This window comes from Lithobates pipiens, unplaced genomic scaffold (genome assembly GCF_037356315.1).
Source record: "Lithobates pipiens isolate NorthernLeopardFrog02 unplaced genomic scaffold, aLitPip1_a1.2 Scaffold_57, whole genome shotgun sequence".
Lineage (NCBI taxonomy): Eukaryota > Metazoa > Chordata > Amphibia > Anura > Ranidae > Lithobates > Lithobates pipiens.
The window spans coordinates 1,305,269-1,321,277 of NW_027507879.1; the positions used below are offsets into that span (position 1 = coordinate 1,305,269).

At 41.6% G+C, this 16,009-nt stretch overlaps 1 protein-coding gene across 11 annotated transcripts in view; it reads right to left on the reverse strand.

Moving 5' to 3' along the window:
- KLC1 (kinesin light chain 1) overlaps positions 1-16,009 on the reverse strand; it is a 158,759-nt gene that overhangs the window by 29,943 nt on the left and 112,807 nt on the right. For 3 of the 11 annotated variants that reach the window (XM_077467591.1, XM_077467590.1, XM_077467589.1), the window contains exon 13: positions 3,827-4,496. The exons of the other annotated variants lie outside the window; for them this stretch is intronic. In XM_077467591.1, coding sequence (XP_077323717.1) covers positions 4,491-4,496 — 6 coding nt within the window. In that variant the 3' untranslated portion in view covers positions 3,827-4,490. Of the gene's footprint in view, positions 1-3,826; positions 4,497-16,009 lie in introns of those variants that run through there. 11 annotated transcript variants of the gene reach the window in all.

A 16,009-nucleotide genomic window follows, 5' to 3' on the forward strand; every position in this document is an offset into this window, starting at 1 on the left:
GTGCTTTCACTGATAACATAAGGATGCTAAACAGTTAAACAATGCAATGCCTGTCATTTTTTTGGACGCATTACCTACAGGATCTTGGGATTCATGCACAAATGAATACTTTGGAGTTGATTTATTAAAATGTACTAAATACATCCATTTTGCAAAGTCAATTAAGGTAAATTAGGTGATGCTACTACGCCTCATTCAATCATGTATCAAAGACATGCAGGTAGGTTAATTGGCTTCTGTACAAAATTGGCCCTAGTATATGAATGGGGACCTTGGATCGTGGGCTCCTTGAGGGTAGGGACCGATGTGAGTGTACAATGTACAGGGATAGGGACAATTGTAGACACTCACTCAGGTTGAACTGGATGGACTGGTGTCTTTATTCAACCTTACTATGGAACTATGTGCAGGCACAAATCCATTTTTATCATTTTCCTCATTGCACATGAATGAGCATTCTTTGCAAAGTTAGTTTTTTTTAAAGAGGAACTGCACCTTTTAAAAAATATATTAAAAGCCAGCAGCTACAAATATTGCAGCTGCTGACTTAATAAGTTGACACTTACCTGTCTCAGGGTCCAGCGATGTCGGCGGCAGATGGCGAGCAATCGCTTGTCTCTCTGCTGCCCCCGCCACCATCCTCTGTCAGAGAATCGGGAAGTGAAGCATTGCGGCTTTACTGCCCGGTTCCCTACTGCGCATGTCGCGCTGCGAGTCTCTACTGGTCCCCGCTGTGTCCTGGGAACTGTGCATTTCCCAGAACACAACGGGGAGGGCGGCATCTGCGGCGGTCTTGTCCCGGAAGTGGGTGCAGATACCTGGATTATCCAGGTAACTGCACCCCCCCCCTCCCCCCTGAAAGGTGCCGATTGTGGCACCGGAGGGGGGGAGGGATCAGATGAGCGGACCTTCCACTTCAGGGTGGAGGTCCGCTTTAATCCAGGTGAACATTTAATTTGTATGCAATTATGCTCCGCACCTTTAGTAAATCAACCTAATTTTTACATAAGAAGAAACCGTTGTTTAGTTTGGCTTAATTCGATTTATTCATTTTCAAAAGCTCATTCTCTACTTATGAAATAAGGGAACCAGTCCTGGGAGTAATCTGGAGCCTGCCACAACAGATAACATAAAAATACAATTTTCCTGGCTGTCTGTGGCTTCAATACTAATAGTCAGTGACCCAGAACAAGTACGTAGGAAGAGAAGCATGGATGCGTGTTCTGCATGCTCTGTCTCAGGGACTTCCAAAGAATTGAAGCTAAAGAAAAAAACAGGCAGGTGGCTTTTCAAAAAGAAGTTTGCAATGGCTGCCTACATATAATGGTCAGTACAGAGTTCCCATAAATCAGTACTCTATGACACATGGGTTTTGCTCAGCAAGTTTTTACCCAGACATGTATATTAGGACTTGTTCCCAGAGAGATCATTCAAATGTAATAGATGTTTGAATGTTAGAAATTTACAATTATGACAGCCTCTCATAAAAGCCTAAAAGTGTAGGTTTGGCATGTTTAAAAAAAATCCAAAAAGGAAAGAAGCAGAAATGATTTTTGAAAGAGTAAAGAAGAAAGGTTTTGTTGCCTGCCTTTTAAATACAAGAGCTAGCATTTTGTGGTCAGATAAGCTCTTAGTTCCGACAGCAGTCACCAACATTCAATGAAGAACTCCCAAGACTCCTTCTGTGGGTTCATGACCCATCATGATGCTATGGGCAATGTATTCTGCACATTGGCTAGTCTGTGCTAGGAAAAGTTATTAAGAAGAAGAAGAAAAAAAAACACACCACACTGCATCACAATCCTACAGCATACCAGAATGCCAAAAGCAAAAATAAGCTGAAGAATGAACACCATTTATAGTGTTGGTAGTCACATACAAAGCAAAGTAGTCTAAAAAAAACAGCAGTTAGTACAAGACAGACATATACAAGCATTGTAAGTGCGTATTTGTGCAAGTTTATCACAGTTACACATTTTACTTTATGCTCTTCGAGGTTCTTCTCTTGTAAATGATGTTAATGAGTTGTGCACAGGAGTTTGCTAGGTTATATGAATCATTTTGGTGCAATCAATACCGTCTGTCTCACTTGGAGATAGAAATTTAAAATGTTGCTCTGGGAAATTTACATCACAAATGGCAGCAAATATTTAAGATATTCTCTTTTGTTCTTCAGTCTTTTTAAACTAATTTTATTTTTTTTCAAATGTTGAAAGAGTAGGGACGGGTTAGACCTTTGTCAGCTATTTATTGTTGTGTGGGAGGATTTGACACCATGCTCTGATCACACCCTGACACACACGTCACCAAAACTGTATAGTGAAGGGAACAACTGGCATTTACAAGCGGCCTTTGAAGATCCTTCGTATAATCTTCTTCCCATTTTTAAAGAGTTTCAGAACTTTTTTGGAGAGGCACTCTTAGTTCCCAATTTGCCTCTTGGCCTGGAAGTAAAAGGAAAATCTCCCTAACTAGAGACATCCATAAAAAATAAAAAAAATGGAACTGTTTCTTATTCTATGTGAAACTTAAAAATAAAATAAATATTAGTGGCTTTACATACACTTTATAGATGCAGAGGTACAATTCCCAAACTGTGGAGCACTCCCACAATAGAAATGAAATACATTCAGGCCATTTAAAAACAATTTGCACCTTTCAGATTTGGCCAGCTTTAGAGCCAGTTCACACTGCGGGCGATGCGAGGCGACACGACTTGCCTCGCCTTGATCTGACAAGTCGCCCCCGTTCTGTACAATGGAACCGTTCTGAGAGGAGCGACTCGAGTCGCTCCGACTCAGAAAAAAGGTTCCTGTACTACTTTCGGGCGACCTCGGGGCGACTTGCATTGACTTCTATACAGAAGTCATCTGCAAGTTGCCGCTGAGGTCGCGGCGAGGCAAGTCGGTGTCGCCTCGCATCGCCTGCAGTGTGAACGACCCTTACAGTCTTGAAGTATTTTGTTGTTCTGACAATCGCCAACATCTTTGAAGCACAATAGTCTTTTCTTAGAACAGAAGGTATTTACACATCCTATTCCATTACAAATCCCAGAAAGAAGAGTATTATTCCTATTTTCTGAAATGTGTATGACAACTAGTGGGGAATATAATCCTTATTTTTGGGATTTGTCATGAGAAATATAAAAATACCTTCTTTCCTTAGAGTCCATTCACACAGGGGCAACACGACTTTGAGCGAGACTTTGGGAGGCAACTTGGACACGACTTAAGTATGAATCACAGCGCGACTCGAGGCAACTTACAAGGCAACTCGAAGTTGCTTCCAGGACAGGGGACTTTACCAGTGGTTAATCACATAATAATCAGCTCTGTGGGAGGGAGGGGTTTGCCTAGAATAAAAAAATGTTCTTCCTGGAAAGTTGCTTCAGTTAAGACAGGGGATCCGACTTGGAGGCAACTTCTATTGAAATCAATGGGTACAAGTTGCCTAGAAGTCGGATTGAAGTAGTACAGGAACCTTTTCTGAAGTCTGAGCGACTTCAGTAGTGTACATTAAGACGGCTCCATTCACTTACATTGATTTCATCATGTTACGCGACTTGAGGCAACTTGGGACGACTTCATATCGGACCCAAAGTTGCTCCTGTGTGAATGGACTCTTAGGTGGTTCTATTGTGCTCCGCATTGGTTCAGCGGAGGGCTTTTTGGTTCCTTTTAGCCCACCTCACCATAACCGGTTTATACTTTGTTTTAGTATTGTTAGAAGCCCAAAAAGTCATTGATAGACCAAACATGCCTTTTAAGATTCAATTTTTTAAGAAAGAATTATGGAGGAGACAAGCCAGAAGACGAGAGACACAGGCTGGGGTCAGTTGGAGAGTTTATTAGAAGTTAGAAAGACATGTACACAAATCACCATACACTTCGAGGATTAGTAGAAGAAGCACAACTGCCAAAAAAGTCACACTAAGACTGAAATAGCTCTAAATCCCATTAATACTCATTTCAGGAGATCCATTAACATCCGCAGTTGATGGTAACCACACAAAGGGTCTCCACTGACAGTATTATCAAGTTTGTGCAGTACATGCTTTTTATTTCTACAGCGTACAGTTTCTGTGCAGAGGTCCTTGACATGCCACTAAACGGACCTCGAGATATTAAAATTACCTTCAGTAAAAGAGCAACTAGCTTAGAAGTGCTTTCCTATGGACTGAATACACTGGAATAACACATCGCTGTATGACTGGATTACAGATCTTCAAAGCTAGATAACAGCTGGACAAAGCTACACATGTACAGTGTTAAGAAGGGGAGGGGGGGAAAAAAGTAGTGTAGGACTAAGAAGAAGAAGTGTCAGCTCTTTCATTGAGAATGGGAAAAATTTACAAAGGAAGTGTGTATGACAGCTCAGATGGAAATCCTACAAAGAGGTGCTAGAACACATCGGTCAGTACTGGAGAGAGAGGTTAAAGCTTGAGATGGAGCGCATCCGTCATGCAGGAGAGTTAGAGTAACACAAGGCATCTAGGCCTGTGGAAAGGAAATGAAAAACAAAAAGACATCTCCATGAATGCACTGGAGACTGCATTAGTGGATTTACCTTACAGATAAGCTCAGAAACAGTATTTCTAGGTCACACGTTAAATACTTGGAAGTGGGAAATGCAGACTTGATTTAGAACCTGGAAGGTCCTGGGCGATCGTCCTCCAGCTGCTCTTCACACTTCACGAGTCAATGACCTATGACCTTGCAGATCAAAAATTCACACTGGCTCAAAATTTCACACCAGTTGCCAACTTTAGTTGAAGGATGACAGCCCAGGAAACTAGCAACCCTTGGCTATGACGGCTCTCACAATGCTTTCAGGACAGGTTGTCCCAAAATTGCACCTGTGGACCAGATATGGGCATTCAATAATTTACATATTATTGACAGGCAATAAATGACCTTAGGAAAAAAAAGCCCTCACTGACATTTCTAGATGCAGGGACTGTGTAGCAATTCATCCTCAAAGATCACAATGGAGAATCAGAAGCCCAATTGCAATTTAGATCACATGCGGTTTGTTTACGTTAGAAAACTGGCAAGTCTCTGCAGCCAGAGGAAGAATGGGAAAAAGCAGTGGCCCAGTTCTGAACTTTAAGGCTTGGTTCACATATACGAATTGGATGTGGCGTTCTCCGTATCCAATTCGCATGACAGGAGCGTGTGACTGGCCATCGATGGAGCCGGTTCACACAGCTCCAGGGCGGCCGAGGTCCGCATTTTAAAAAGGGTCCTGTGCATCTTTGGTTCCGATTCAGGTGCAAGTTTGGCCAAAAATTTGGACCTAATTTGCACCTGAATCGGTAAACAAGGACACACCGGACCCATGCTGTGGGGTCGCAGCATATGTGAACCCAGCCTAAAAGTTTTTTATTTTTGAAAAGCTCAGCGTGGGCTTGTGTTAAAGTCCGTCTACTGCTTTCTAAAATTTGAATGTCCAGTACCACTTTAAAAACTAAGGGGCCAAGAGAGATATATAGATATATATATATATATATATATATATATATATATATATATATATATATATATATATATATATATATATATATAATCAAATAGGAAATTGCTACCCATGTGCCACATTTCATTCTCTGTGTGAAAAATATTAGCTGTAATGGGTAATTGCTTACTTTTTTTTTTCCAGTTTTCATAAATTAGAAATAGACACAAGATCAAATGTAAAGAAAAATCGTGCAAAAATAAAGCTTTAACTTCTGTCCAGACAGTAGGGATTTGCACTAAATTCACAGCTAGAACCTACACATTTGCTACTACTTCTGTTTTAAACAGAGGAATGGATTTTAAGTTTGACAAGAAAACAAAGGAATGAAAAGGAGAAAACCCAGTTATTACAGTCATGGTACCCTCTTTAATGGGCATTTTTGCGTAAATGTGTATATCATATACAACCATGCCCAATTTCATCCTAGAAAACAGAATTATAAAGAAGGTATATTGTATAATATCAGGTCTCCTAGGATGTAGGACCAGTTGATTATTTCAAATAGGGATGAGCTCAGGCGTGTTCGCATGGAACACGTGCAGAGCCCGCCAGGAAGTCGGTGCAGCGCTGCGCTAATCACAGGAAGTGAGACATTGCCCCGATGCACGGCTGCAGAGATCACTCACTGCCTGTGATTAGCGCGGCGTCGACTTCCTGGAGGGCTCTGCACGTGTTCCATGCGAAGACGCCTGAGCTCATCCCTAATTCCAAACATGCAACAGCAGCCATAGCAAGCTGCTTGCGAAGACTAATGCTACTGACGAAAAGCCCATTAAACAGTCTGGTCTCTTCGTGTGTTCAGTGATTTCAGTTTGGCAGCTATGGTTCGGATAATGGTTATTGGCTCTTTGATACGAGTCAAGTCACTATAATTTCAGACTGTTTTAACTGGCCTTTCAACACAAACAGGATACATTTAGGACAGGATATCAGTGTAAGGTGAGGTGAGCATGTAGTTCTCAAAACATATGAAGATATACAATGTAATACTGACATATAATCACACACATAGGTTAGGTTTAATGGACTTGTGCCTTTTCAACCTCACCTACTATGTAACTATATGTAACTATGAAGATGATAGTCAATATAACAACAAACATGCAAGTCATGATCAGATCCTCTTATGTAAAGCTGATCCAAGAAGGTTTCGGCAGCTTAGATCACATTGAATCATTTTCTGGCAAATGTGGAACCGATGCTGAATACAACCCAATAAAGGCTGAGCACCTTCAGCTACACCAGCAGCATCAAGGTTCCACCCAGATGTCCAGCAGTAGTGCAGATCAAACTGAAGAATTCTTTGCCAGCTATCACAGCTCTAGAAAACGGTGAGAAATCACACCCATGATTGGCATTCATTTAAAGCAGAACTCCAGGCAGATGTAAAATTACCTACATTTTGTGCATTTAAAAAAATTTAAAAAAGTAGATTGATTTTTTTATGTAAACTATCATAAGTACCTAAATCTACCTCTGGGTCCTTCGGTTAAAAAATAAATAAATAAACCTCTGGGTAAGACCCTTCTTAGTGATAAACTGGATGAGGAAGGGTTCAGCACTATTATCCAAATAAGGGCTCTATTGCTTAGAGGGAACAGTTTCACAAAAGGGAGTTAGTGGGGTGTTAAAGTGTTACTAAACCCACAACAGTAAAATCAGTCCATATATGAAGTAAAGCATGCTTCTTATACTGACTGTGGAACCTAAGGGGTTAACCCTGCGCATTGCATTTGAAAGACTGCTGGGCAAATACAGTGTTGCATAAAATATTGCAGCAATTGCCATTTTATTCCCTAGGGTCTGATATAGAATATATACATACACACACACACATATACACATATTATAATATATATATATATATATATATATATATATATATATATATATATATATATATATATATATATATATATATATATATATATATATATGTATATATATTATATCAAAAAAAAATTTTTTTTGTTTTTTTTGTTTGGGGGTTCCAAGTAATTTTCTAGCAAAAAATATTGATTTCAACGTAAGAAGTGTCAGAAAAGGATTTAGACTTTAAGGCCCCTTTCACACGGGACGGATCAGTAATGACCCGCCCCGTGATGATCCGCTCACTCAGCGGAGATCGCTCCGTTGTCCCCTCTGAGCCGGCGGCGGACAGGGCGGTCTCTGCACACTGTGCAGGGACCGCCCTGTCAGCTCTCCGCTCTCCTCTATGGGGATCGGATGAATACAGACCGTCTGTCCGCGTTCATCCGATCCGCTCTGCAGACGGATAGAAAAATAGGATTTTCCTCCGTCTGCAGAATCGGACAATTGCGGAGGCGGACGATATCTGGTGTCTGCGGATGTTTATCCGCAGACACCCGCTATCCCATAGGAATGCATGTATGTCCGTATTTATATCCGCAATCGGATGGATGAAATACGGACATAATGTCCGCATGTGTGAAAGGGGCCTAAGTGGTTAAACTTCCTGCATTTACATGTTGTTGAAAGCTTGGCTGACTGCCCAGATTATTTGTTTACACAAGAAGTTCTTTCCCTTTGATCTAAGAAGCAAGTTTAGTTACAATGTTTCAAGTTCTACACTTGGCAGACTGCCCTGGATGCTTTCTTTTGACAGCTGAGTGAGCAGATAAGTCTCTCCACTTGTTTATATGAAAGAATCGCCTATTCTCAAGAGATCACCAGAGGGGGGGGTGAATTGAGATTGCGTTTTTTTAACCATTAATTGTGCAGCTCCAGTATTTAGCAGATTAAAGTTACTAAAATAATTGCAATTCTGTGGGAGACCAGATATAGTGAATGCAGGGTCCTGGGTTTAGCCATATTACATTTTAATTTTAACAATAAGCAGCTGCTTCATTATTGTCCAGTAAACGGCTTGGGAAGATTTTACACCAGGGTTGTGCTGCCTAATGGCTGTGAAGTCTGCAGCAAGGTCCAGAACATGAATAGGCTGTCTAGCAAAATACTGGCCAAACATAATTCTTTAGCAAGCATGGATTCTAAAAGTGCATTAATTTGTTTGCCTGGAGTTTAGCTTTAACTGAAATCAAACCAGTACAGGTAGATTACGATTGTCTGCTATGGGGTGCTGTACTTTGCACACCATGCTTTGTTCTCTGCATCGTCTTATTGTATTTGCCTCCATGTGTCTGAGGTCTTCAAAGATTTTTATTTTTTTGGTGTATAATAATTTTATTTAGAGAAGGAGGGTTACTACTCGCCTCTGTTTCCACCATTTAATTCCCATAAATTGCCATTACAGTGAAAAGCAGTAATAAAGTAAGAGAAACAATGTGCTGAATAAGCAGAAAACTAGTACAGTGTGACCATTACAACAATCAAAGCTGATGGATCTGGTGGATCTAAGGATAGAGTGTTCAGACTCTATTCTCTTTCACCCATAACATAAGAATGTATTTACAGGCCGGAGGGTTCACACACCCCATGCAGATTGAAAAATGAAAGTGATCACTGGGAAACATAAAAGTCATGCAGATTGAGGCATTGCAATCCAGCAATATGGCATGCTATAAGTTCATGAAAAAAAAAAAAAATAATTAAGAGGTTCTCCACACACAACGAGAAATATTAAACACCGCTTTCTTGTATTCAGAAGCTAATATATAGAAGTTCTTCATTTTAGAAATCTCTGATTAGAATTTTCAGAAAAAAAATAAAAAATACGCACTTGATTGACCGTGAAAGTGGTTGTAAACCCTTACAAACCACTTTGACCTACAGGTAAGCCTAGATTAAGGCTTACCTGTAGGTCCACGAAATATCTCCTAAACCTACACGGTTTAGGAGATAGTTACCGGAAGACAGTCACGGCTGTCTACGGCGCATGCACCGTAGACAGCGGTGCGCAGGCGCACTGGGTAAGCCGCCTATCGCGGCGATATGCCACGAGTGTCGGCTCCCGTGCGCATGCGCGGGAGTGACGTCATCGCTGCACCGGCGAATCACAGCGCCGGAGCAGCGAGACCCACCAAGAAGATGGACGCTCGGAACTACAGGGGACAGCGGTGACTTCGCTGGCTCATGTGTCAGGTAAGTGACACATAATGGACTACTATGCGATGTGATGCGATGCATAGTAGTCCATTATGCTTTACCTTTGCAGGGAGTCAAAGAGGAAGTAACACCCATCAGGGTTTACCTCCTCTTGAAAGATTTCAAAATTTGAGCATTGTAAATCAGGCTACATTCCCTTACAGAAGATCTGACAGACGCTTCCTATACTGTAATAGAATGATCTGTGTGCGTCTCTAGTTACAACATGGAGTTTCCTCTGGTAGCAGCATGCCGATCGCTCATATCAGTTTCCTTGCCTGTGGGGGGGGGGGGAGGGGGGGGCAGATTTAAGCTGGCCATAGGCAGCAAGGTCTCTAGCACCCAGTCATGCAAGATATCATTGAGCAAAACTTTCTGCATGGAGAACCTCTTTAAAACTAATAAAAAAAATAATAATAATACAGACATTAGCAAATGTCATTAGTAATAAAATTACATCTCATTGCTAAAGCCCAATTTTATTAATTTTCTTCCAGGAAAGTCCTACAAAATTTGATACCAGAGAATGGGAGAAACACGGACCAGACATGTGTAGGTTCCTCCACTCTTGGTCAGACACAAAGCTGCACAGATCCTTTCTAGAGCGTGCGGTATGGGCTAAGAAATCAATTTTTAGGGCTCGATCACACAAGTATGTGCGTCTGAGCAAGCACGTTTTGTGTGTTCCTGTGCAGCCTAAGCCCTTGTACACACGGTCGGACATTCTGACAACCAAATCTGATGGATTTTGTCCAAAACTGTTGCATACACACGGTCGGACAAAGTTGTCGGAAAATCCGATTGTACATAACGTGATGACGTTATTTCGTTACGACCGGACTACGTTCAGGCTAGTAGCCAATAGCTTTGGTCTAGGAATTTGATCTGAGCATGCGTGGCACTTTGTCCGTCGGAGTAGGCTACACATGATCGGAGTATGTCCGATCAGAGCATTTTGTTGGAAAATTTTACCGGCAAGTTGGTCCGTCGGATGGAGACCACACACAGTCGGAATATCCGACAAAACGGTCCGAATAGGACACATTCCGTCGGAATCTCCGACCGTGTGTACAAGGGCTAATAGTTTCAATGGGTTGCTATATATATATATATATATATATATATATATATATATATATATATATATATATATATATATATATATATATATATATATATATATATATATATATATATATATATATTAGTGGCAGCACCATTTTTAAAATCAATTTGTTTGGCACAAGAGCACATGTATTTGCTAGATGCATGGGACTGCCAATAAGACTCAATGGCACCCACATGCATCTGCAAAACAAAAACACAGAACGGTTTTTGTGTGGTGTGGGAAAATGCGTGATTTTGCAAGCATTCCCGCACTGCACCTGATGCAGACAAGCCCTTATACCGTAGTGAGGTAAGGCGATCTTGCAATTAACAATCTCACAAGCAGGTGAAGTATCTGCTAGTGAAATGTTGCTATGCTAGACATATGCTGTACTTACGGACAATTTGCGGACATCAGACACCGTATCGTCTACTATAGGTGGATGCACTGCTCAGATAAGTGTCCTTCAGTACAGACACCAATCAAGTTATGGGTAAAGTTCTGCTTTAACAAGGAACATACATCCCACATTAATAATGCTGCTATCAAAACTAGTGTGTGTTGTAAACTGCCTCTAGCATTGCTCCTGTATCTTCTTGCTGGAGGCTGTCATTTTGCTGAAGCAGGGTGAGCCCCTAAACAGTAGTAAATCATAAAGCAGAACTAAACCCATTGTTTAAAAAAATAAAAAAAAAAGTTAGAATCCTAGAATGCTGGGTTTGCTGTTAAATTTTCTGGTGTCCTCAGCCAAACAGTTAAACCATCAAATGACTGCAGTCATAACTGATGTGCAGCAACATGGGAGTTGCAGATCAAACAGAAGCAACTTCCTTGACTGTAAAGCAGTGGTCATCAACCCTATCCTCAGGGCCCACTAACATGCCAGGTTTGCAAGATAACGGAAATACATCACAGGTGACATAATTTGCTGCTCAGTGATCGCAGTATTCTACTCTGCATCTCCACAAGTTAATACATAAAGCCTGGCCTGTTAGTGGGCCCCGAGGACAGGGTTGATGACCACTGCTGTAAAAAGGATAGGAGGGTTTAATTCTGCTTTAAGGCAGTCAGCAGATCAGCCTCTACAAATTCAGCCGTGCCTAAAAATAGAAAGCAACAGAGCATGTGCAGAGCAGGGTGAGGCAGTGTATTACAAAATTTTAAATAGTATAGACCAGGGATCTGCAATTAGTGGACCTCCAGCTGTTGCAAAACTACAAGTCCCATCATGCCTCTGCCTCTGGGTGTCATGCTTGTGGCTGCCAGAGTCTTGTTATGCCTCATGGGATTTGTAGTTCTGCAACAGCTGGAGGTCCGCTAATTGCATATCCCTGGTATAGGCACTTATTTTTAATGTTTTACTTAGCTATACCTGCAAAAGGGACCAGCCTGAAGTGATCTAGCAGGATTTAATTTTCTGACAAAACTACACTTTAAAAAAGAGAAAAGGTCCTTTTTACGCCTTACTTGAATATCTTCTTGGACGGGCATTTTAGGAAAGTTGGAGCATTTAAAGTGGAAGTAAACCCATCGATTTAAACAGTTAAAAAAAAAAAAAAAAGGCATGCCGGGAATACTAACTGCACATTGGCTGTGCTCTCAGCCAAACTATCAAACCATCCAATGGCTGGTGTCATAACCAATCACATGTGCAGCACCATAGCAGTTGAAGATTAAACAGAGGCAAAGATGGCAGCTTCCTTGGCTGAAAACGATAGGGGAGTTTACTTCCACTTTAATAATGGCCCTTTCCAACAGCCAGACTGTCATCACCTCCTGGAAAAACCTACATGACTTCAACCCCGCCTCACCGATGCAAATTATGCTGAAATGGATGCATGGCTTGCAAACATAAAAGCCATGGATGACCACCCTACCTGGCACAGGCTCATCACTGCACCAGGAGACCCGCACGCATGCTGAGCCTCCAACTATAGTTTTACAACTCCACAAGCTTGCAATGTAATTCCAAGGACTGAAAATGGATCAAACTTTAAAAAATTGGACTTTTTTTTAACAATGCAATGCACTACCCATACCCAATCACTTGGAATATCAAGTGTTGTGTCAACTAGGGTGCTGTGGCACCATCTCACATTGTATAAAAAAGTTCATTCATCTGTTACCATCTGTATCAGGTGCGGCTCCATGATGATTTACCAAAAATAATAATGAGCTTTAGCATGAGGCAAATCGCATTAGCCATGCAAAGTCACTTTTTGGAGGCGGATAAAAACAATAAAAAGGGTAACATATAGAAGCAGGCAATGTCATGCATAAAATGTATCATGAATGTGGGATGTCACATTAAAAACACAAGTATATGGAATGTGGTACTGTTTCCCCATATGACAAAATGACAATGTAAAATAATAATGCATGTATTACAAAACCAGTTAAGTGCAATGAACATTAATAACTTGTATTTCTACAATGTATTAAAAAAAAAAAAAAAATTCTCTAGCCTTGGGTTCTAAAACTACAGGACATTGCTTTAGGAATCACTACTTCTGCTTTGGTTTAAAATAAATCACAAATACCTTTGTTTTGATAGAAGGGTAATAGGGAAACCAGGCTGGCAAAAATAATATCTACCTATACATGCTTGCCTTGTACATTCACTGCATGGAAGTTCATCTACTGATCTCCTTCACCATTTCCATGTTGTCTGTGACTGTATGCGAATGTCAGATTTATTACCCTGGTATCTTCTAATGCAGTGATTCTCAACCAGGGTTCCTCCAGAGGTTGTAGGGGTTCCTTCAGCATTGGGCAATTTCTGCCTCTCAGATAAGTTCCCACCGACACCATTGATTTTTTTAGCTATCTGTAAGGAGGTAATTCTTCCCAATGACCACAAGTGTAAGGACCATTCTTCCCACCGACCATCACACTAATGTATCATGGGTTGTAGATTTATAATTTTTAGCCGGGGTTCCTCTGCGTTGAAAAGGTTGAGAAAGGCTGTTCTAATGCATTCTCTACGTATTCAACTGATTTTCAACCAATCAGACTCAGCAACAAGAAAGGCCTACATAAAACTATGTGGGCACCATTCTGGACAATGGCCTTCATATCTAATCATATGGCTAAAAGCAACAACCCCTTACAAAAATGATTGCATTCAAGTGTTTCCAGTGAAGGGTACTATTAATGCTACGCCACACAAATACATGTTGGACAACATTTTGGGGAAGACTGTTTAGTGTTCCAGCATAACTGTGTCCCATGCACAAAGCCAGCTCCATTAAAAATATGGTTTGATGAGTTTCGTGTGGAGGAACATACGTGGCCTGCACAGAACCCGGATCTCCACTGTACTGAACATCTTTAGGATAAATTGGAAATGCAATTTTTTTTTTTTTTAAATTGGCACATATTACCAGAGACAATCTAAAATCTTGCAGAAAGCCTTCCCAGAAGAGCGGACACTGCGAGCCATCCCCATACTTAAAGAGTAAGTAAACCCTGATGAGTTTACTTCCTCTTTCATTCCCTGCAAAGGCAAAGCATAATGGACTACTATGCATCGCATCGCATCCCATTATGTGTCACTTACCTGACACAGGAGCCAGCGAAGTCACCGCTGTCACCTGTAGTCCGGCGCATCCATCCTCTCGGTGGGTCTCGCTGCTCCGCCGCTGTCATTCGGCGAAGCAGCGATGACGCCACTCCCACGCATGCGCACAGGAGCCGACACGCGCGGCATCTCCGTCGTTGAAGATGCTGCGCTCAGTGCACCTCAGTGCATATCGTAAGTAAGGTCCCTTGTTCTGATTCCATTTTGTTTTGCTTTTTCCAGTAAACTTAGACTTTAATCCTCATGGGCTTGGGATTTGGATATCCAGTAAGCTCATATAGGTGCGATGGTCAGGTATGGACAGACCTGTGGCTGGGACTGAATGAACGTTCTCTTAGGCTGGATTCACACCTATGGCAGTTTTAGCGCTTTTTGCATTTTGCAGATTTGCACTACAGTCCATTTACCATGGTTTCCTATGGAACACGTTCTGCAGAGCAAATCTGCAAAATGCAAAAAGCACAAAAAAATGCCATAGGTGTGAATCCAGCCTTAAAGGGATTGTAAAGTAAATTATTATTTTTTTTTTAAATAACAAACATGTTATACTCTTTTTGCACAGAGTGGCTCCGAACCTGCTCTACTGGGCACCCTTGGTGGCTGTCTCTGCTTCCTCCCGCAGGTACTTTTTATGTTCATGCGAGCTCCCTCTTATGGTGAGAAGCACCTGCGGGCGCGCTCCCGTGATACAGCCAGCGGCTATAGCCGCTGGCTGTATCACACGTCCCCGTCAGTGGATGTGATTGACAGCAGCACAAGCCAATGGCTGCGCTGCTTTCCATCCATCCACTTCAGCCAATCAGCGGCCAGGCTGAGCGGTGAAGAGGACAGCGGGGGGGGGGGCGAGCGCAGGATTTTCAAGGGGTCAGGTAAGTAAAACGGGGGGGGGGGGGGGGGGGGGGCTGGGGGTGCCAGCAGTGTCAGATGTTTTTTCACCTTAATGCATAGAATGCATTAAGGTGAAAAAACATTTACCTTTACAACCCCTTTAAGCCTGTAAGCACCTTTATGAAGGAAAGCTTATATGAAGCTTCTGTTGCCATGCAGTCAAATTCACAAAGCAGCTAGTGTAGTCTATGTATCTGTCCTCCTCATCTTATTTAGGCTGGCATGAGGTCTCTATGGAGGGTAAATATTGAGCACCCATGCCCCACTTGAGGCAAACCTATTGGAAAATAAGCGTTTGTGATTCATAGCTTCTATGTAAATGTCGCCACCTCGCTTTTTCTTCCAGGCCTCTGGAAACTCTTATGACAATATCCCGTAGTAAACATTATGTCCTGTATCTGTTGGGGAACGTACAATGTTTTAATGATGACCAGGTCACCCACACTGGCAATGAATTGTACTTTACTCCGGTGTGTCAGAGACGGCAAAGGTTAATATATTATTGCCAGCCTGGTTACTTTGTTACCGTCCATCCAAAACCAAATAGCTTAGGGGCCCAATTCAGAGACCTAGAAATACTGTCAATTCTTTACTTCGTGTTCAATAACAAAATTGTAACTCACCGAACAGTAACAAGCTGAAAACAGCACAACATGCAGAAGTACAGAAGAAACGAAGGGAAGAGTACAGTACACAGTATAAATCAGCAGATCGGATTAGGCAGTATCCCATGCTTTTCATCGTTATGGTATTGATTACAGGAAATTGCATGAAGGTGGAATATATGCTGATTGATTGTCCCATTGTAAAGAAAACAGCACGGGGGGAATAAAAAGAGAGGGTAAATGAAA